Here is a 24,860-nt window from a genome sequence, read left to right as displayed (position 1 = left end):
GTTTCAAACCTGCGACCTCAGCATTCCAGGTCGATGCTTTTATCCACTGCACCACCACAGGCCAGGCCCATAAGTCATTTTTTTAAAATTGATTTTAAACTTTAGAAAGGAACCTATCTTTTATTTCTTTCAAAGCACTGAACACATTCCTAAACACGTAAAACATACTGAATAAATACTCAGAAAAAATGGCCAGCTAAAAGGGAGAATGAAAAAAATGATAAAAATGAAACAAATTTGCTTATGGACCAGACTTTTGAATGGGTCTTTCTTGCAGCTATGTACAGCAATTTATATTTCAGTGCTATTTTTATCTATAATACTTCTGAGAATAGTGTTCCCACAGTAAAGAGGGGGAGAGGGGAATACCACCACTTTGCAAATCTTCGGTGATGAGAATAGGTGAGGTAAGGTTTTGGATCTAGCTTTTTTTTATTACTCTTGGGCTCCTGATCTTAAGATTCATTTGTGACTTTAAGGTCACATTCTTTCCAAATCTCATTTCTGCTTAAAAAAAATGCAACAATTGTAGGCTGGAATATATGTAAATGTCTTAAGGATATGGGAAGTTTTTTGCAGTCCACATAATACCACTCCTGCTTTCAGGCATTAGTGTTGTTAATTGCATGTTAAATTGATTCATTAAAACAAACACAAAAAGAAAACAAAATAAAATACTTAATGTAGAGATCAATAAGAAGATCTGCAGAGATATTTATAAAGTTACTATTATAAATTCCTTTCCACTGAGGAAGATTTTATTACAATAACTTTGTTGTACATTGTCTCTGATAATAAATGTGGCAATTTCAGAATTTTTTGGTGTCCTTCTATGACAGAAAACCAGTTTCTGCTGTGGCCAATATCTAAAGGTCAGCACAAACTTTTAGCTTCTGGGGAAATTTGTATCGTCTTCTCTCCCCACTCCCTTACTATTATCAATATAATACAAAGGAATATATTTTAAACCACAGACTGAATTTTTAAAAATAATTTTTAGTTATTGATTGATTTTAGAGAGAGAGGAAGGGAAAGAGAAACATCAATTTGTTGTTCTGCTCATCCATGCATTCATTGGTTGATTCTTATATGTGTCCTAAATAGGGATCAAACCTGCAGCCTTGGTGTATTGGGACATTGCTTTAACCAACTGAGCTACCCAGCCAGGGTGCAACTGAACATCTTAACCATAACAACTATGCCACCAGCATCCCCTTTATAAAGACATCTTTCAACCATCACTTCCAGTATTAGGGTGATTTTTTAATAATTTTACCAGTCTAACTATGCAAGTCTATTATCTAGGAAGCCTATAGTTATTATTTTTAGTTTCTGTACATTATACTAGTTCTTACCTCTGCAATTTTCTTTCAGTTACTTAATAATATTTTAGAAAAATCAGAGTTCTTTAGTTAATTTATGGTCAAATTTGTGAAAATATGCTTATTAAGAAAAGACTTCTCATTCTTCTTATTCTTTTCCTGGGAAGTGTCCATGAGTACAAGTTTTGATTACAGTTGCTTTAAAGACAAATTTTAAAATGTCCTTCATTTATTGGAGCAATAAACCAGTTGCTTAATCATACAATCAAACTGAAAACAAGAGGAAAGAAAAGTCAACTTAACCTAACCCAAACAAGGAACACGTTTTCTGGGATGAGAATGTGTCAAAAGCAACAGAGCATGGCCTAACTCCCCTGTACAATAAGGGTTGTATCATGTGTTAATGGGTAAACTATCTATTTTGTAAGTTAGGCTAAAGTGTGCTTTTTCAACAAACTGTGAAAGCAGTCTTGAAAGCCCATGAAACCTAATTATTCTAATTTCCACCACAAGGGGTTGATAAATGAATTATAAGGCCAGGTATTATTGTCATTGAATAGACCTCACTCAATTATTTATGCCAGGGTCTGGGGTTACAGCTCAGAGAACTGTGCATATTATACCAGGGCTTGCCTGAGCTCTGAGACCTGCAGACCAGATTACAGTCTCTTGGCAGGCAGCTTTTGTTGAATGCAATTCAAGGGAGTGACACACATTTTTTTTCATCAGACATTTGGATAGTGTGAAGCCAATAGATAATTCAAAGTTTATCCACAAAAGTCTACTTCATTTTAGCCCTGTAGGAAAATATTTTTAAGTTATCCAGATAAATATTAATGGGGAGGAAAAGAAAATATGAAGAAATATTCTGGCTTTTTAGTATTCAAAGGCATTGCTTTTTCTTACATTCTGATATCTGTCATGGGCACTTTAGTGTGATAAATATCAACCAGTATTTACCTCCATATTGGATGGTTTCTTTTTGTGTTTCATTTCTAATAGCACAATGAAAAATGTCTTCCAGTTAAGAAATCTATAATCAGGGAGGATGAGATTGAGTGATACTGGTTTTCTTCCATCCCGCCATCGTGCCAGCTCACTGCAAAGGTCAGCCCTGAAAATAGTGTTAAGGCATGTTCTCTCACAGAGTCATTGGCCATATCCAGTCCAGTCTTCCTTCTTCAGGGCCTACAAGCTGCAAGAGTGCTTCCTTACATCTCAAGAGCACCATATTAGGGGAATCAAGAATGTTCTTGCTTAACAGTTATTCTCTACCTGTCCCATGACCACTGACTTTGATTTAAAGTCATTCCTCAGACTTCTGATGAATTGAGTCTAGCAGTTGTTTTGGCCAGAGTGGGCAGTGGAGGGCAGAGGGCAGTAAAATGGCTGCTTGGGGATCTCTTTTGTATTAAATTTAGGGGAGATCTCTTGCAGAATGAAGAAGAAGTTAGGGCATTAAGGATGAGAAGAAATTCACACCTGAGATTATGTGGAGCAGAGTGAAGTCCAGGCTTTTATATACTGGTTCATATCTTAAAGGTATGTGGGGTAGTCATTGGTAGAGATAAAACTATGCCTAACAAAAGGACAATTGGAGACAGGCTATCAGATTTTGTTTAGATTGTTCAAAGAAAAATTATATATATATATATATTTTTTTTACAGAGACAGAGAGTGATTCAGAGAGAGATAGACAGGGACAGACAGACAGGAATGGAGAGAGATGAGAAGCATCGATCATTAGTTTTTCATTGCCCATTGTAACACCTTAGTTGTTCATTGATTGCTTTGTCATATGTGCCTTGAACCGCGGGCCTTCAGCAGACCGAGTAGCCCCTTGCTGGAGCCAGCGACCTTGGGTTCAAGCTGGTGGGCTTTTTTGCTCAAACCAGATGAGCCCGCACTCAAGCTGGCGAACTCGGAGTCTCGAACCTGGGTCCTCTGTATCCCAGTCCGACGCTTTATCCACTGCACCACCACCTAGTCAGGCAAAAAAAATATATTAATAATGAATAACAAAAACTTATGACTGCCATATTAATAATTTCTATATTATTAAGTGAATTTATAATTAATTTTGTGGTGATTTTAATTGACTTATAACCCTGCTTTTTCTCTTTCTTAAATTGTGATAGTTGTTGCTATATCATGATCATCAGCTCACAAAATTAAAAATCTCTTCAGAAGTATAGAGTAGAATAGCTATTTCTTTACATTTCTGATTGCTTAGAGTAGTCCTGTTTTCTAATTGGCCACTTATCTAGTAAGTGATATAACTCCAACAGGCCAAATGGTACCTTTTAAATTATCTGCTGAGTATCTACAGTAGTGAATACATCCATAAAGTAGGCACTTTTGCATTTATAAAACAAATTTTACTACTAAGAAGAATTTTTAGTTTTCTATTTATATGAGTTTCTTTTAATAGAGAATGATGTGACAATTCCTATATATAGTTGGTTTTATGAATTTTAACATTCTTGATGCCAAGGAATTGAATTATAGTCCGTTCTACTATATAACATGGTGTATGGGCTCTTAAAAATCATGGCAGTATGCAAAATTGGACAATGAAAAGTATAGAGTTTATAGGAAAATTGGGAATAGGGGTCCAAGACTCTGAAATGTCATCAGTGAAACAAAAATGATAGGGGTAACATTTTACACATGCTTAATGGTTAAGAAACACATAAATATTGCAGTAAACGGGACAGTTGACTTTGAAAAAGACTTGCCATTTGCTGTGGAAGTACTGTAGCAGGGTTACAATTTGTGTTACTGTAAAAGGTAGAAGGGGTGCATTGTGATACCAGCTGTGAATGGATGTAGCTTTTCTAACTGCAGTCTAGTCGGGAGCTGGTGGATGAGGTGTGTGCATTTTATGTATTCTTACACTGCTTGGTGTAACTAGATGCAGTTTTCACCATTCACCTAGGGTTTTTGTAGATAAAAATCACATATAAGCAAACAAAAATTGGTGTTGTGCTCAAATTATTCCACAATCTATCAATCATACTAAAACAAATTTTCAGTTTCAGCACAAGCATTGTTATAGAATTGATGGTGTAATAATCTCTTCAAAACCTTCACATCTATTACACCATCCTGGCAAGCAGGGAGGAAAGCAATTTTTATCTGTTTGGGGGGAATACCAAATTGTTAAAGGCCACATAGTATCTAAGGAGACCTGTGCCAGAACTCGCTCAGGTCTGTGTGAGTCTTGGGAGAGTGTGCTATTTTTTGAGAAGCAGAACACTTGTGAATATGTATAACATACAGAGAGTGTCAAAACCACGGCCAAGGTCACAGAGACAAATCTCAGAGGCTGAGTTAGAATTGTTACCTGATTTTCAGTTTAGAACACTTCAACATTTTATAAATATCTGCTAGGTGCCACACTCCTGTCCTATCATCTCTGTAATACATAGTTGCCTGAATGTGATGTGTTTTCTTGATTGCATGAATCTAAAACCCAGCCATGAATACCCATTTTATTCTTTTTGATGTGGCTTTATTGAATATTTTAGAAAATGCAGAATATTTTAGAAATAAATTTCAATTAATCTTCCCAGCTCCGAGGTCATGACAAATGTCAGGGCATTTGACCACAAGGCCAGTTGAGTACCTTTTCTCCATTCCCAGGAGGCTTCCCTATTAAGTTGCTGAGAAGGCTAATGAGGAAAAGTATCATCCCAAAGTCTATAATGACTTTGTCTTCAAGCCTTAATTAATGTGGAAAATACAATTAGTATATGCCTCCCTGTCTATATCTACCCTGAATTATGCCATACAGTGCTATTTCCAGGAGATTTTGGTTTATTAAACACTTTCTATGGTTAAAGTAATGGTCAACACTGTGGGAGATACAAGATATTATCCTGCCATCAAGGAACTGATTTGGAGGAGACTGTTTGATTATTGCAGAGAATCTTCTGATTGCACTTGTGTTATTTCATGTCAGAATACCAGTGGGTGCACATGCGTAGGTGAGTAGTAAGGCAACCCTGTCTAGTTATCGGCTGAGTCAGTAGGTGTGTACTGCGTTTTAACCACTTGGTATTATAATATCATGAGTTCAGCACTAGAGAACAACTTACAAAAAAATCCTTCACACACTTTTTATTTTTTTAAGTTTATTTTGTTTGTTAATAAGTTATTTATAGTAATCATGTGTTCAATGGTTTTATCTGTAAAACTGCACATTCCATGGGCCATCCAGCTGATAACAGCATTGCACCTGTGTTATCTCTTGGGTTCTCTATGGTCCCTAAGATGTCAAGACAAGCCTGGCCTGCTTCTACATTATAAAATTTTTTCAAAAACCCAACAAACAACAACAAAACTGACCAAAGTTATAGATAGTGTAGCATTTTTAGTATGTTTATACTACCCATTTTGATAAATAAGTACTTTTCCTCATATAACTACTGTATATGTATAAATATTTGAAAAGGATGTTAAAGTTTAAATTTGAAGCCTGTTCTAAATGCAAGGCCAAAGAGGATTCCTTTCCATTTTCTTCTTCCTTCAGTCCCACTTCCTTCTACATAATTTGATTTTTTTTTTGTTTTAAGTTGTAATTTCTTTTACAAGATTCAATACCAGGTCAGTAAGTATGCTGTATGTCAGTTTGTCCTAAACTCTCTGCCCTACTTTTTAAAAAAAATAGCAATCCTTAAAGAAAGAAGGAAAGAAAGTATTTTAAAATAAACATCCCGACTGCCAAAATCTGAAGTAAACTTCAGATTCAATTTTACATGTGGTAGAAATGAGAAGAGCGAGGCTTCTCTGTTTTGACATTTAGCATAAATTCCTTGCTTTACAGTGACTTCAGCTGATAAACACGTGAGACAAGACTATCTCATTCTCCCTGGCCAAAATGAACTAGCTTAAACTTTCATGATAAATTTCTAGGTTATAAAATGGTTTTGATTCACTTGTTAAGGGTCTAGAAGGGTCTAGAAGAAATAAGACTAAAAAATGAATAAAATCAAATATCTACTACCTCTACATTCTATTCATCTCCACCCACCCTTGCATAATCCATATTTGTTTTCTTTTCTTAGAGAAGCAAAAAAATTTGTGAATGAAAATGAAGGAGCTCTTGGGAAAGGAAAAGGAAAACGATGGTTTGCATTTAAGATGATGATGGCCAAGGTGAGTATTTTCCTAACTCACTTTGAACAATGACATATATTCTCAATGGAGGCCACGTTGACCCTCAAAGGGGAGAAAATTGGTTATGTTCTGAGAAAGAGAAAAAAAAACTTACACTTTATATGTATAAAGCACATTAACATACAGAGTACATATATATATATATAGTATGTTTATGGTATTAAAATTCGGGTTGGGGTTGTGATTGGTGATTCAGGGGAAAAAATGTTCAAAAAGCCTCCTTAGAGGAGTTAAAATGCAAAACAAGTTCAGAAACATTGATTTATGACAAAAGACTTACTTGTATGATTTATCACTCCCAAATGTGAAAGACTGCCCCTTTTATTTTTGTCCCCTGGTAATGAAGGGGTTCTGGATCAAAATTTTTTTTCAAAATGTCTACAAGTAACATATATATATATATATATATATATATATATATATATATATAGATATAGATATAGATATATAGATATATATAGATAGATATAAATATATATAGCTCTTCTCTACCAGGAGCATAAACTATAAGTTGGGTAGAAAATTAAAAAAAATATAAATTGTATATCAATGAAATATGGGTTTTGGAAAAGATAGAAAAGAAACTAAGATTAATTTACTATTTAGTATATGACAAGGACTGAATTAAATTCTTCTATAAAGTTATCATATTTAATTATCACAGCAAGATGTATACATGGTGTTATTATTCCCTCTTTATGAAAATTATACAATCTGTAAGCTAAATGTATTCCCATAAAGGTGGAATTTTGTAAATAAAGTTTATATCTTAACTATAAAATATGTTATATATTTATGATATATACCATAAGTTATTTTTATAGTTTAAATAAGAGAAATCATATAGTATTTATGCTTTTGTTTCTGACTTTTCTGATGCAATGCTATGTTCATGAGATACATCTACAATATGTTATAGGAACTATAGTTCATTTTTTATGATGTGTTATATTCCATTATAGGAAGATACCAGAATTTATTTATTCATTCTACTGTATTCAAATTCTACTTTAGATGGACATTTAGCATATTTCTAGTTTGGTTTATCTCTTGAACTTTAGACTTGTCTCATACTGTTATATCGGCTTTATGTGCCTTTTCAGCTCACACATTATCGCAGCGTAAGGTACACAGATGCAAAGTTATCTGCCCCATTCCCATTCTTCCGACTAGTCCTCTTGACTATAGATGGCCCAACATTATAAAGTAAAATGTAAGGAAGTCCATTTATAAAAACAAATTTATGGTTCTTTTTCTTCTTCCTGTTCCTATGATACCATGCCTTTAAATTTAGCTGAATGCTCTACTGCTACCAAAATGAGTGTCCCATGTCATAGCACTGCCCATCCTGTATTCAAATTTCCTGTTTATATACAGAATAGTCTAGTAGAACCAGAAGCCCTTTAAGACAGGAATTATATCTTATTTACATTTCATTAATTTCTTCATACATTGAATATTTATTTGATTAATCAATACCATTTGCTGATGACCTTATTAAGTGAAATTTAGTCCCTGCTTTCTTATATCTGGCAGAATAAATAAATCTTTTAAAGAATATTTTCTGTAAAACAAAAATCCTTAAAATTTTTTTGAACTATAATTGGTCTGGGGGAGAGTGGAGAACAGGAAGGCAAGACTGTTTTCCTTTATAGAAACAGCTACATGTGGCTCCAGAAAGCTCTTCCCAAGCTCAATACTGGATCTTGTGATATCTTGGGATGGGGGCGGGGGATGAACATTTTGACAAACAAGAGGTTGAATTTTACTGATGTTCTTGGCTTCCTTTTCAGAAATGGGCAAAATTTCTCCGTGATTTTGAAATCTTCAAAGCTGCTTGTGTCCCATGGGAAAATAGAATCAAGGCAATTGAAAGTAAGTGCTCAACAGATCTCATTGGATGGGAAAGTTGTCCTTGATAAATGTCTCATAAGCTTATCAGATGCCTTTTTTAGTGGCAAAAATTAAAAAAAAGAAAACAAACAAACAAACTTATTATTTACATGTTTCTGCTCACTATGAAGACTTGCTAGCACTGCCCAATCACAGAACTGGAGATCCCAGTCACACTTCCTACATTAGACACAAGCATTCTCCTTCTCACCTTGTCCTCTTTCCTACACAGGGAAGTAGGTAGTGTATACAATGACATTAGCATATCATTGGGGGGGGCAGAGATGTTATTTTGGCAATGAACATGACATTGAAAATATATAGGGTGGGGCAAAATTAGGATTACCATTTTGAGTACATGAAACACAGTTTATTCTTGTATTATTGTTAATTAATGTTGTTTTCCATACAAACAACTGTAAATCTACTTTTATTTTACCTTGTATATACTCGTGTGTTAGACAATAATTGAAATGATTGTCAAACAAGAATGAGTAAATCTTAAAGCCTCATTTTTGGAACTTTGAAGTAGAATAAGCAATAATCATCCAGAAACTTGCTATCTGAATATCATATTGTACCTTTATTTTATATACCATTCATAGTGTACAGGGAAGGCAGGAGGATATACTCAATTGAAAACCTGCTTAAAATAAAACAAAATAAATTAAAAATAGGCAGTGACGTCACGGAAATGGCGCCGTGAGCAGCGCGTCCGACAGATCTCCCCAAAATCTCAACAAATTTATCAACTAGAAACAGAAAAATTTATCCTCGGAGCATCCCGGAGTTCCACACACACACTGAAAGTGAAAGGACTGTTGCCAAGGAGGGAATAAGCCTGTGGTGAGTCAACCCACACGTGCAGCTGCCCGCGCCGCGTCCCGGGGAGTGCCGGCAACCACCAGCATGCTCTGAGAAGCCGCGCGCGCGCGCCCCGTGCCGCAGTCCAGGAGGGGCGCCAAACCTGTCTTTCCTAGTCAGGAGATTCTCTCCGTGGACGGGGCACCTCACCCAGCCATTCGAACTAACAATCAAGCGTTGGGGGAGGGGCGCGCAGGCAGCCTGAAATACTCTCTGGAGCACAGCTGCGGATCCAATCACTGAAATTAGCTTAACCCACGAAATCTACGCATGGGGCTCTAATTGATAAGATCTCTCCCAGTTCAGCGATCCAAGACAAGAGGCATAATATTTTTCAGTGCCTTTCACTAAAGGGGCGGGGGCAACTTCTGATTGACAGAGCCTCCATATTCAGGGATATACCTAACAAGAGGGACTTGGCAGATATTAAGATCAGCGAATAGTGCATCTTCTTTCCAGCCAAAACAGACTACAAAGTGTGGAAAGCCTGGGTTGAGTGGTCCAACTGAATGGTAGGCGCTGAACAGTCACCTTGACAACAACTGACTCCCAGCCCCACCTGATTATGCTGGAGGCTCTGACTGCCAGAGCCTTACCCAGAGCCTTGCGCTGAGTGAGGATAGAGTGGGGATTTCCCAGCTCTTTGAGCCTCTTACTCCCCAGACAGAAGCAGTGGCAGCCTCATAGCTGGATCACCAGGCTGCTAATTCAGGAAGGGGAGACTAGGGGAGAGACTCCAGGAAAGCAAACTCTCTCTCATTGTTGGACTCTACAAACGCCAACAAGCCTTGACTACCAGCGAGACTAAAGCCAATTATATGACATTGCCATAGAATCCCATCAACTGCAAATCCCTACCTAAGCGTGACACAGGGGCAGAACCTGGGGTACAGAGTCACCGACCAGGAAGAGGGAGAGAAAAGAAAAAGGAAGAAGTTAACCTCTCAAAATCAAGAAAAATCCACAGACTTTATAACTTGTTCCACTAATTCTTTGTTGTTGTTGTTTCTCTCTTCTTTCTTATTGCCTTTATTTGTATTTCCTCCACCTCGGTCCTTTTATTCTCTGCCCATCTTATGCTACCCTTTTCTTGAACTACACTATCCATGAGTGTTACATTTTATTTCTTTTCTTCATCCTTACTCTCCCTTAGGGTTACACTCCAAAACCCTTAACTCTCACTCTCTCCCCTTTTGTTTTCTTTTTGTTTTTTTTCCTTTTCCTTTTTTTTCTTCCTTTGTTTCTCTCTTTTTCTTATTTTTTCCTTTCTATTCGTTCCTTCTTTTCTCCTTTTACTTTTCCTCTCATTTAATCCTCAATCACGAACAAATTATTTAATTTGGGACTCAAGTGTTTTTGTTTTTGTTGTTTGTTCTTTTTTTTTCTTTTCTTTTCTGCTTTTGTTCTTGGTTTTCCTTTATTTGTTTGTTTTTGTGGCATATTGGGTACTTTTTACATTGCTTTTTAACTCACTAGCATTCCTCCCAACTCAAAGTCTCCATTGTATTTAGTCTTCACTCCACTTAATACAACAGATTTTTACTTATTATTTTTATTTTTTTCTTCTTTAAATATTATTTTTTCTCTCCTTCCTTTTGTTTCCCTCTTATCCCTCTCATTATATCTCTTAGTCAACCATCACTTACAAGCAAATCATTTTATGCTTGTCTAAGATATCCTCCTTTTTTTTTTTTTTTTTGCATTTAGTAGGTCCCTACTCCCTTTTTTGCCCCTTGAACTCTTCACCCCAAATCAGGCCCTCCATTATAGGCAGTTTTTGTTCCATTTAGCATAATATAATTCACAGGTCATCACGATATTTACCTAAAGAGGTGACAGGAGGGGAGGAGAAGAAAGAAAAAAGGGGGAAATAATAAATCATTACTTTTTTTGTGTGTGGAGTGTTTTTCTTTTTTTTTTCTTTTTTTTCTTTTTTTCCCTTTTTATTCTTTATTAATTCTAATTAACAATATCAACAAGACCACCTTCAGATGCCAATAAGAAAAAGGAAATCGAATATTATGGATACAAAAGATAGAGAGGTAACACAAATAGATGTGGAAAAATCTATGGAGAAAAGATTTAGCATACTGGAAGCCTTGGAGCCAAATGACAGAGAATTTAAAATAGAAATCTTAAAAATACTCAGAGATATACAAGAAAACACAGAAAGGCAATTTAGGGAAATCAGAAAACAACTCAACAATCACAAAGAATATATTACCAAGGAAATTGAAACTATAAAAACAAATCAAACAGAAATGAAAAACTCAATTCACGAACTGAAAAACGAGATAACAAGCTTAGCTAATAGAACAGCCCAGATAGAAGATAGGATTAGTGAAATAGAAGACAAGCAACTTGAGGCACAACAGAGAGAAGAAGAAAGAGACTCAAAAATAATAAAAAACGAGAAAGCCCTACAGGAATTGTCTGACTCCATCAGAAAGAATAACATAAGAATAATAGGTATATCAGAGGGAGAAGAGAAAGAAAATGGAATGGAGAATATACTCAAACAAATAATAGATGAGAACTTCCCAAGCCTGTGGAAAGAACTAAAGCCTCAAATTCAAGAAGCAAACAGAACACTGAGTTTTCTTAACCCCAACAAACCCACTCCAAGGCACATCATAATGAAGATGACACAAAACAATGACAAAGAAAAAATTCTCAAGGCAGCCAGGGAAATGAAGAATACAACATATAAAGGAAGACCTATTAGATTATCATCAGACTTCTCAGCAGAAACTCTACAAGCTAGAAGAGAGTGGACCCCAATATTCAAAGCCCTGAAAGAGAGAAACTTTCAGCCAAGAATACTATACCCATCAAAGCTATCCTTCAAGTACAAAGGAGATATAAAAATATTCACAAATACAGAAAAGATGAGAGAATTTATCATCAGAAAGCCCCCACTCCAGGAAATACTAAAGGAGGTTTTCCAACCAGATTCAAAGAACAAAAAAAAACAAAACCACAAGTAACAGCTCCACCAAGAAAACAATAAAACCAAACTTAAACTGTGACAACAAAGGAAAAAAAAAAGGGAGAATAAGGATGAAGATTAACAGTAGCAAATGACGATGAAGCGCAGAAATACTCATAAGAAAGGGTACTACAATGAATATGGTAGGTACCCTTTTCATTACTTAATGGTAACCACCCTTGAAAAAACCACCACAAAAACACTTGACTTAAAAAAAGGTAGCAACAGAAGAAAGAAGTATGGAATACAAACAAACAAAAACAAACAATAGAAAAGAGAAAAATCAAACAAGATACAAAACTAACAGAAAGCAATTTATAAAATGGCAATAGGGAACCCACAAGTGTCAATAATTACACTAAATGTAAATGGATTAAACTTACCAATAAAAAGACACAGAGTAGCAGAATGGATTAAAAAAGAAAATCCAACTGTATGCTGCCTACAAGAAACTCATCTAAGCAACAAGGATGAAAACAAATTCAAAGTGAAAGGCTGGAAAACAATACTCCAAACAAACAACACCCAAAAAAAAGCAGGTGTAGCAATACTCATATCGGATAATGCTGACTAAAAGACAGAAAAAGTACTCGGAGACAAAAATGGTCATTTCATAATGATTAAGGGGACACTGAATCAAGAAGACATAACAATCCTTAATATATATGCACCAAACCAAGGAGCACCAAAATATATAAGACAGCTACTAATTGACCTTAAAACAAAAACGGACAAAAATACAATTATACTTGGAGACCTCAATACACCACTGACGGCTCTAGATCGGTCATCCAAACAGAGAATCAATAAAGATATAGTGGCCTTTAATGAAATACTACAACACCTGGATATGATAGACATCTACAGGACACTTCATCCCAAAGCGACAGAGTATACATTTTTCTCTAGTGTACATGGAACATTCTCAAGAATTGGCCATATGTTGGGCCACAAAGACAATATCAGCAAATTTAGAAAAATTGAAATTGTACCAAGCATATTTTCTGATCATAAAGCCTTGAAACTAGAATTCAACTGTAAAAAAGAGGGGGAAAAACCCACAAAATTATGGAAACTAAACAACATACTTCTAAAAAATGAATGGGCCAAAGAAGAAATAAGCACAGAGATCAAAAGATATATACAGACAAATGAAAATGAAAATACGACATATCAGAATCTCTGGGATGCAGCAAAAGCAGTAATAAGAGGGAAGTTCATATCACTTCAGGCCTATATGAACAAACAAGAGAGAGCCGAAGTAAACCACTTAACTTCACACCTTAAGGAGCTAGAAAAAGAAGAACAAAGACAACCCAAAACCAGCCGAAGAAAGGAGATAATAAAAATCAGAGCAGAAATAAATGAAAACAGAACAGAAAAAACTATAGAAAAAAATAATAGAACAAGGAGCTGGTTCTTTGAAAAGATCAACAAAATTGACAAACCCTTGGCAAGACTCACCAAGGAAAAAAGACACAGGACTCAAATAAATAAAATCCAAAATGAAAGAGGAGAAATCACCACAGACATCATAGATATACAAAGAATTATTGTAGAATACTATGAAAAACTATATGCCACCAAATACAACAATCTAGAAGAAATGGATAAATTCCTAGAACAATACAACCTTCCTAAACTGAGTCATGAAGAAGCAGAAAACCTAAACAGACCAATCAGCAGGGAGGAAATAGAAAAAACTATTAAAAACCTCCCCAAAAATAAAAGTCCAGGCCCAGACGGTTATACTAGTGAATTCTATCAAACATTCAAAGAAGACTTGGTTCCTATTCTACTCAAAGTCTTCCAAAAAATTGAAGAAGAAGCAATACTTCCAAACACATTTTATGAGGCCAACATAACCCTCATACCAAAACCAGGCAAGGATGGCACAAAGAAAGAAAACTACAGACCAATATCTCTAATGAATACAGATGCTAAAATACTAAACAAAATACTGGCAAATCAAATACAACAACATATTAAAAAAATAATACATCATGATCAAGTGGGATTCATCCCAGAATCTCAAGGATGGTTCAACATACGTAAAACGGTTAATGTAATACACCATATCAACAAAACAAAGAACAAAAACCACATGATCTTATCAATAGACGCAGAAAAGGCTTTCGATAAAATACAACACAATTTTATGTTTAAGACTCTCAACAAAATGGTTACAGAAGGAAAATATCTCAACATGATAAAGGCCATATATGATAAACCATCAGCCAACATCATATTAAATGGCGTAAAACTGAGGACTTTCCACCTTAAATCAGGAACAAGACAGGGTTGTCCACTCTCTCCACTCTTATTTAACGTGGTGCTAGAAGTTCTGGCCAGAGCAATCAGACAAGACAAAGAAATAAAAGGCATCCATATCGGAAAAGAAGAAGTAAAGGTATCACTTTTTGCTGATGATATGATCCTATACATCGAAAACCCAAAGGACTCCACAAAAAGATTACTCGAAACAATAAACCAATACAGTAAGGTCGCAGGATACAAAATTAACATACAAAAGTCCATAGCCTTTATATATGCCAACAATGAAATATTAGAAAACGAACTCAAAAAAATAATCCCCTTCACGATTGCAACAAAAAAAATAAAATACCTAGGAATAAACATAATAAAGAATGTAAAGGACCTATATAACGAAAACTACAAGGCATTGCTAAGAGAAATAGAAAAAGACACAATGAGATGGAAAAATATTTCTTGTTCTTGGATAGGAAGAATAAATATAATTAAAAGGGCCATATTACCCAAAGTAATATATAAATTTAATGCAATTCCCATCAAAATTCCTATGACATTTTTTAAAGAAATGGAACAAAAAATCATCAGATTTATATGGAACTATAAAAAACCCCGAATAGCTAAAGCAATCCTAAGGAAAAAGAATGAAGCTGGGGGCATTACAATACCTGACTTTAAACTATATTATAGGGCCACAATAATCAAAACTGCATGGTATTGGCAGAAAAATAGACACTCAGACCAATGGAACAGAATAGAAAGCCCAGAAATAAAACCACATATATATGGTCAAATAATCTTTGATAAGGGGGCCAACAACACAAAATGGAGAAAAGAAAGCCTCTTCAACAAATGGTGTTGGGAAAACTGGAAAGCCACATGCAAAAGAATGAAACTCGACTACAGCCTGTCCCCGTGTACTAAAATTAATTCAAAATGGATCAAAGACCTAAATATAAGATCTGAAAGAATAAAGTACATAGAAGAAGACATAGGTACTAAACTCATGGACCTGGGTTTTAAAGAACATTTTATGAACTTGACTCCAATGGCAAGAGAAGTGAAGGCAAAGATAAATGAATGGGACTACATCAGAATAAAAAGTTTTTGCTCAGCAAGAGAAACTGATATCAAAATTACAGACAGCCAACTAAATGGGAACTGATATTTTCAAACAATAGCTCAGATAAGGGCCTAATATCCAAAATTTACAAAGAACTCATAAAACTTAACAACAAACAAACAAACAATCCAATAAAAAAATGGGAAGAGGACATGAACAGACACTTCTCCCAGGAAGAAATACAAATGGCCAACAGATATATGAAAAGATGCTCAGCTTCATTAGTTATTAGAGAAATGCAAATCAAAACTACAATGAGATACCACCTTACCCCTGTTAGATTAGCTATTATCAACAAGACGGGTAATAGCAAATGTTGGAGAGGCTGTGGAGAAAGAGGAACCCTCATACACTGTTGGTGGGAATGTAAAGTAGTACAACCATTATGGAGGAAAGTATGGTGGTTCCTCAAAAAACTGCAAATAGAACTACCTTATGACCCAGCAATCCCTCTACTGGGTATATACCCCAAAACCTCAGAATCATTGATACGTAAAGACACATGTAGCCCCATGTTCATTGCAGCACTGTTCACAGTGGCCAAGACATGGAAACAACCAAAAAGCCCTTCAATAGAAGACTGGTTAAAGAAGATGTGGCACATATACACTATGGAATACTACTCAGCCATAAGAAATGATGACATCAGATCATTTACAGCAAAATGGTGGGATCTTGATAACATTATACGGAGTGAAATAAGTAAATCAGAAAAAAACAAGAACTACATGATTCCATACATTGGTGGAACATAAAAACGAGACTAAAAGACATGGACAAGAGAGTGGTGGTTACCAGGGGTGGGGGGAGGGAGGACGCAGGAGGGAGGGAGGGAGAGAGTTAGGGGGAGGGGGAGGGGCACAGAGAAAACTAGACAGAGGGTGACGGAGGACAATCTGACTCTGGGCGAGGGGTATGCAACATAATTTAATGACAAGATAACCTAGACATGTTTTCTTTGACTATATGTACCCTGAATTATTAATGTCATCCCATTAACATTAATAAAAATTTATTAAAAAATAAATTAATTAATTAAAAATATATATTATAAGTATAGTAATAAACTATTTTTAAAAACAAAGAATATAAAAAAAGTGATAACATTTTTAAAACATTTTTGAGCACAGTCTTGCCATATTATGGTTTGTAAAGATTGTGACTAGGGTCTGATTTTCTTCCATGTCTTGGTTTCCCTGCTGGTTAAATGTGGCATTGCATAATTAAAACAGATCCTCATTTAGGAGATGTCACAATGGATGAATATTTCACCACTGATATGCTTGTGTGTGTGTGCTTTAGGAGTGACTATTCCATTGTCTCTCATTATTAAGTGGTAGTAATTAAAGTATATCAGCTCATTAACTGCACTTCCTCCAACATATTTCTATACTATTCTTTTCTTGCTTTATTTTCATTTCCTTAACTCTTATACTTATCTAAAATACTGTATTTTAATTGAATTTTTAGTATTATTTTTATTTTATTTGTATTCATTTCTTCCAAAAGATAGGAATGCAGAAATTTTGTTTTGTTCATTTCTAGATCACCAGACCTAGTATGTTTGGCCTTAATAAATATGTGTTGAGTAAAATTAAATATAGACAAATCATTCAAATATCTACTGTTCTAAGAAACAGAAAGAATTTAGACACAACAACAAAAAATCAGATCATCACAGAATCCTTAGGTTTTAACCGTGCAGCTGAAATATGGTACCTTGGGAAGCAGTGAGGAACAGAGGGCTGTTTGGAACATTAAGATCCTGATATAGTTTTGTTCTTGCTTTGTCATACATTAGCTGTTGATTCTGACTGAACTGGTCATTTGATCCCACTGGGCTGCAGTCCACTTATTTCTGAAAATGATAGGGTTGATTCTTGATCAGTTATAAGATGTATCCCAATAAATTTGTAATTAATAATAATTTAAAATACGTACATATTTGCTATTTACTTATGTTTAAGGTAAATTAGAGCAAGTTCCAGCCTATGTAAATAATAATGTCATGCTAACTTGTGTTGCAGTAGCCTGGCTTGAGTGGAATAGATACAGATGGGATTATTTTTACTGTTAGAAATTATACACAAAAATGAGTTACACCTATGACCACCATCTAGCATGTGTGTTGCAGTGAAAAAGTCAAATTGAGAGCCACTCGATAATATTTACAGTTATCTTTCTTTCTCCCTTCTCCCAGAAAATTTGGAACTGGGCAACTCAAGAAAATGTGGATTATTTTCCCTTCTATGTATAATTTACGATTTGCTTAGGTTGTCCTATTTTCTTCACTTTTAATGGCGCTTGCCTTACTGTGGAGAATATATGCTTATTTTCTGTTCTATCAACAATTACCACAACCATCATTTATTGAGCGCCACCATGAGTCTACTGATATTATTTTCATTTAATCTTTAATGAATCTGCAATGTGCCCTTTAGTGTTCCTATTTTAGAGTTGTGGCTTAATAACTGTCCAGAATTTGTTAATAGAGGAGCTGAGATACAAGGTAAAGTCTGTCTGGGCCCCAAGCTTGCACTTTTCCCAATGTGCCATGCTGATTTTTACTTTGAAGAAGATACTATAATTTTTTTTTTTTTGCTCCAGGTCCTAGGGAGGATTCTACTGGGCCAATAGCAAGATGAATAGTGGCAGATTTCTTTAATAGTTATCCTATTTGGGGGATTATTTTCCATAATAGATATTACCATGTATTTATTTTGAAGTGAATTATTTATTTGTTTATACATTTCACATTTTATAAGATTCTTGAAATACTATAATTTAATAGTAGCTTTAAGCAGGTCGTATGCTTTGAGGCCATTGAGTTGAAAAGTCTAAAACATTTCTAAGAGTATACTAGCAGCGTCATTGGGTTGGACTAACCATCCCATAGAAAATAACCAAAGATAAGGAAAACATGTGTCTGTGATAATTCTTGAAGCTGAACTGAATGGAACAAGTGGGACATGGAATTGGTTTTGTAAAGGGTGAAGTCTTTTTGCTCCTAATGACTCTGTAGTTTGGGCAATCCTTTTATAGCTCTGGTCCTGTTTTCCCATTTGGAATTTCCACAAAATTTAGAGTTTAACTAGTTACTACACAAGGCCATTTTCAACCCAGCATTCTATAATTTATAATTTATCATTAGTTTTAGATGCATATGAAAATATAGAATGTTTATATATTTTTGAGTATAAATATTGCAACTGTTTAATGGAAAACATTTCTATTTTTAAAAATAATTTACTTTCTTGCAAATTCTTTTCAGAAAAATGTAGGTTAAAGATGTACCCTATTTGTAAAATATATATTTTATATTATAAAACTAACACAATCGGGGGACACAATGTGGTGTGTAGATGGTGTTATATTGAGTGGGACACTTGAAACCATGTCAACACAATAAATTAAACTAATACATATTAGTTTTCTCTTAAAGAAATGACCATTTAATCTTACAAAAGATTGAGAAATATTAATTTTATTTTGAAATCAGAATCATCTAACATCTAATACCTCATTTAATCTTCAGAACAAACTTGACTTTTTGATTAGTTAATTGAGCAAATACTCATTTGCTTAGTTCCTACCATTATCAGGCATGATCCTAGGCACTGGGGATGCTGTGCTGACAAGCATGACTAAAGACTCTGTTTTCATTGATTTTACATCCAAATGAGTTAAGGTGTGTGTGTTTAGACAGATCATAAAACATAATCAATTAAATAATGAAGATGCTTATGGATTATGGTAAATGGCATGTTTAAAAGAAGATCTTTTGAGCTCCACTCCCAATAATTTTTCAAATACAACTTGCCCTTATTCTCTGTTCAATCTCTAAATAAATATTGAACAAATATTTTTCAAATGTGGTTTTAAAAGAGTCCTCAATTACCAGCCTTCACTTAGTTTCCACAAAGCTCTGTGCAATCATGGACAAAATCAAGAAGGGAACTCAGATTAAGCCTAAATCTTAGGCTATTTCCATCTTGATTCCAGTAAGAACTGGATCCCCTTTACCAGCATAGCCCAGATACTCACCTGATGACCCCAACTTTTTTTCATGTAAAAAAATAGATTGGATAACGTTTACCACAAAGGGATGCTGTGAAATTCTGTATCACATGGGGATGCCATGGAGTTTTACTATCACGCCAGCCTTGTAAAGAGACCACACATAAACCCTCAGGGTTGCCCAGATTAATTCACACCATTAACTGCATGCCACTGCATATTTTACTGAAGATGCTTTACATTTGTACTCCTGGGAAATATAATATCTCCCTATTGTGATACTAACATTACTATTAAAGCCATGGATTAAATCATTGAATGTCTTCTAAGCTGGAGATAACAAATCTTACTCAGAATCAAAAGAATCAAAATCTGTTTCTTTCTAGTAGAATACAACATCAAAATTAAGGTATAATTGGCCTGTTTTTCAGACTGGAAATATCTTCAGATAGGCAACCATAAGCACAGGTTTAATCCTCATGTTTCTTTGTTAGCTGAAGGGATCCAGAAAATACAAATTAAATTTGCTACATTTAACTCTTTGTCCCTAGACCAGTCTGAAAGAAACTACTTTGTACCCCAGCCTAACAGGATGGCATTTATATTGTACTCAGACAGCAGATGATTTAATTAGTATTTTCCCATTTAGAAATGCTCACATTTATCTGCTTATCTTGTTACCCATCTGCTCAGGAGAAAATTATATATGATGACAGACTACAAATTACTTTGCCTTAATAATAAATAACCAGAGGGAGAGATGAAACTTTAACCTTAATTTAAAAGAAACACAAGAAAATTCAGGAAAATACCAAAGACTCTGTTTTATTATATTACTAATACTCAATGGAAACAGCATTTATTAGTTAGATTAAAGAAAAATGAATTTGTCTTTTAGGGACCCCATCCAAATGTGTGAATCCAAGTGGCCTTAGCTGATTGATGGATAGTATCTATATCCTTTCAGCCATACACACATTCATTGCATGTTAATTCTACAGTGTGGGGCAAAAGTAGGTTCACAGTTTTGAGTACATGAAACACAAAGTTTATTCTTGTATTATTTATTAATTACTGTATTATTTTCCATACGCACAACTGTAAGCCTACTTTTGCTCCACCCTGTATATAGCATTTTTTAAAAATTTTAATTGAACTGTGATTCTACTTGAGGAGAAATATCAAACAACAACTGAAGATTCCCTGGCTCCATTATTTACAGGTTATGTAACCTATCAGCCTAAGTCTCTGTAAAATGGGAGTGAAAAAATTCTCTTCTTCCAGGGATTTGATGATAGTTAAATGAATATGAATTAATATGCAGATATCTAATAGGTGTTTTAAACAAAGATTCATTAAATGGTAGCTATTATTATTACCAATGAAGTCTTGGTTCAGTCAGTGTCTGTGTTTCAGTTTTTAATTTCCCATCTACTCAGTGGGACTATAATACTTAACCTCACCAGATTCAAGAGGCAGGGAAATGAGTTGAGCTGATAAATTTCTTAGTTCACATAACTGACCATCAACATTTGTGTGTTAGCTGTGATTGTTAGTATTATTATTTCTCATTCTTGTTCCTCACAAGAATAAATAAGTTTTATCTGAGAGATTAAGCACATGGAAATGACTGTTCTTTTTAATCATGCTCTTTTAGCTATACTATATTAGGTTTCAGTTTTTAGTCAATGCAGTTTTAGTCAACAACCTCCAGTAGGAGAGACCCGCTAGGATAAGTGGACAGGAAGGGAGATTTCTTTTTCACTTTTATATTGAGACAGGGAAAGGTCCTATGAATTCTTTTTTTTTTTTTTTTTTTGTATTTTTCTGAAGCTGGAAACGGGGAGGCAGTCAGACGGACTCCCACATGAGCCTGACCGGGATCCACCTGGCATGCCCATCAGGGTGCGATGCTCTGCCCATCTTGGGTGTTGCTCTGTTGCAACCAGAGCCATTCTAATGCCTGAGGCAGAGGCCACAGAGCCATCCTCAGTGCCCGGACAAACTTTGCTCCAATGGAGCCTTGGCTGCAGGAGGGGAAGAGAGAGGCAGAGAGGAAGGAGAGGGGGAGGGGTGGAGAAGCAGATGGGCGCTTCTCCTGTGTGCCCTGGTCGGGAATCGAACCCGCGACTCCTACACGCCAGGCCGATGCTCTACCACTGAGCCACCTGACCAGGGCCTATGAATTCTTAATGTTAACCAATTGATTTGTTTTCTCTTCTCTAAACTCTTTGTTTTGGTATTGTCCTTGCCACTCTGCCATTGGTAGGTGTCATGTCGTAGGAACATTTTCTGAATTCCTCTGGTTTTTTTTTTACCTGTGTCTGGGTCTTTCTCACATTCATTCTGGTTTTAATAAAATATGTTTCCCTGCAATTCATTTTCTCTCCACTTGGGATTTAACAAAGAAAAGTGATAGATGCCACTTCTCTATTTCCAAATAAAATCATTGTAAAGCCACTTTCAAGTCTGAAAATTAGAGTTTGGAAGCTTTGGACTCTAAAGTATATTTCATCTATAATATATATGGATTATATAGGGGAGGGTATAGTTTCTGAAACATTTTAATTAGCTCCTCTCTTTTTACCATTAGGTATATCCACACTCTATACTCAACTTACAAAATTCATTTGCCAGAGTTTGTGTGTTGGGGACTGGGAAAGAGTGGGCTATGGTGCTAAATAGAACAATACTGTAAAAAGAAAGAGGGAAGGAAGGAAGGAAGGAAAGAAGGAAGGAAGGAAGGAAGGAAGGGGGAGGGAGGGAGAGAGGGAGAGAGGGAGAGAGGGAGGGAGGGAGGGATGAAGAAAGGAGAAGAAAGGCATGAAAGATAGAAGAAAGGGCCCATGTTCTGTGCTTGGGACTCTACACCAGAGGATCTCTAGTGTGATTCCAAGAAAAAGATTATGCTAGCCACCCAGAGACAAGCTTCTTCTCTAGTTAATGAGTAACTGTAATGATCAACAAGCTGAAAGTCCACTACTTTCAATAAAACATTATGAGTGAGCTTGGCTGAGGCAGTCCTCAGGTAGTCGTTACCAGAGAACATTGATAACAGCCATGAAACAGTATGAAAACACTGGGAGCCAGGTGGATCAGATGTCCTGAGGGGGGCGGATCTGCTTTTGCCTTGTTGCACACAGGCCAGTGCATCTGGTTACAGAAACTGGGTTAAGGGTGGGGAATTGGGGGAGGGAGGAGGCGTGCTTAGGCCACATACTCAGAAATCTTGTAGAACTCTGTACCCTTCTGCAAAGTAAAATGGATCCAAATATTCAGATTTCAAATTATTTCTTTTAAATGTCTACTTAGACATTGATTTCCTTTTAAGTTTCTATAAAAACTGCCTTTGTACTATGGATATAAGATAGTACCTAAAGAGTAGACTAAGTTTCAGAAATAGAGGTATAACTCTCACATGAGCTTGGCTTCATCCCAGTAAGCAGAGGCTGCCGTGTGCTCCACACAAACGTCCTCCTCCTGTAATGTTTCTAAGACAGAGGGCCCAAGGAAACCATGGTCACTGGAGGTGTTTGCTGAGTGAGATGGGACAAAGAGGTTGATGCAGCAGGTGGTCCAAGACGTTCATTGTTCTTCTTGGGTAACTGAAAATCAGAATTGGGAATACTGGGAAAACTAACAACTTGATGCTGAACCTTAAGTGATATGCAAAGAAATTTTGGCTTTTGTAAATTGATGAAATCTCAGCCTGAGACTTCAAACTCCTGTGTTTTCTTCCTCTTTCATTCTCTGATTTAAGGGAATGCTTTTATGTTTCTCCTCATTCAAAAAACATTGAAGAGATCATTAACTTTTTGTTGTTTGGGGCAGGTGCAAGTTGACAAAATATTATTGCCTGTCCCTCCCAATTTAGTCCTCAGAGCTGAAGTGATTTCTTAAAGGTCATAACTGCCCCAACTACCCAACTATTGCTTAATACCTGTCAGTGACTTCTCATCACACTTAAAGTAAAATCCTTACTGTTTATCTTGCTTAAGGGTGCCTTACACATGTGCTTTGTCTTCTTGTTCACAGTGATCCAATTACAGGCCCTAGGTTTGCTCCTCAGTTGTCCTGATCTCTTACCTCCCTGTGATACTTGTTCTTGCTCTTTTCTCCAACCTCAAATCTCTGCTCAGATGTTACCTTTTCTGATATACCTTGCAGGGATCCCCAAACTTTTTACACAGAGGGCCAGTTCACTGTCCCTCAGACCGTTGGAAGGTCGCCACGTACAGTGCTCCTCTCACTGACCACCAATGAAAGAGGTGCCCCTTCCGGAAGTGCGGCGGGGGGCTGGATAAATGGCCTCAGGGGGCCTCATGCAGCCCACGGGCCGTAGTTTGGGGATGCCTGAAAGCGACCTCTCTCAATATTTTATCCTCCTTTCTGTAGAACCTACCTATCTATAACTGTACATATATAATTTTTATAGTAATAGAATTATATGTCCTATTATATATATTATATGGATATATCCATACGTATCATCTATTATACACATGCATATATGTAATATATTATATATGATATAAATTTATATCACATGTATACAACATTTAATAGAATAGTACTCCCCATGTTGTACTCCACATTCCCATGACCATTTACAACAACCAATCTGCACTTCTCAGTCCCTTCACCTTTTCACCCATCGCACCTGGCAACCACCAAAATTTTCTCTGCATCTACAAGTTCACTTCTGTTTTGTCTGTTCACTTACTTTGCTTTCCAGATTTAATTGTTGATATCTATTTGTGGGTCAAATAAGTTTGCAAATATGATATATATATATGTTTGCTCACTTATAGTTTGCATTGGGTGTGGGAGACAGGCTGTAAGCCGGCAATGTCATTATAGCCTAAGTCTTAGTTTTAAGACTAAACCTTTCCTGCCCTTCTAATACTAAGATCTTTTTAAAACTAAGCTTTTCCCCACACCTTTGACTGTTGCATGGTGTGGGGTGTTGCACTCTTATGAGGAATCCCATTTATGCCTCAGATAAGTGGCTTTTTATCAGAGACTTTCATATTTGTATACTGGCTTAAAGGCTTTAATTTCTACACTATAAAATAAGGGAGATCAGTGGCTCACTCTCTTGGTTTCTGAAATTAGCATTGCAGCAGACAGGCAGCCAAGATGGCGGAGTGCTGAAGGAGAAGCCAGTTTGTGCAGAGTTTGTGCAGAGAGAAGGAGATGG

At 35.9% G+C, this 24,860-nt stretch overlaps 1 protein-coding gene across 1 annotated transcript in view; it reads left to right on the top strand.

Annotated features, from left to right (window-relative positions):
- The window catches only part of TMC1 (transmembrane channel like 1), a 162,680-nt gene that overhangs the window by 79,585 nt on the left and 58,235 nt on the right, over positions 1 to 24,860 (top strand). Inside the window, exons 6-7 of the mRNA XM_066362945.1 lie at positions 6,392 to 6,482; positions 8,297 to 8,378. Of these exons, the coding sequence (XP_066219042.1) occupies positions 6,392 to 6,482; positions 8,297 to 8,378 (173 nt within the window). The remainder of the gene's footprint in view (positions 1 to 6,391; positions 6,483 to 8,296; positions 8,379 to 24,860) is intronic.

This window comes from Saccopteryx leptura, chromosome 2 (assembly GCF_036850995.1).
Source record: "Saccopteryx leptura isolate mSacLep1 chromosome 2, mSacLep1_pri_phased_curated, whole genome shotgun sequence".
Taxonomy (NCBI): Eukaryota; Metazoa; Chordata; class Mammalia; order Chiroptera; family Emballonuridae; genus Saccopteryx; species Saccopteryx leptura.
This window is presented reverse-complemented; position numbering and strand designations above follow the sequence as displayed.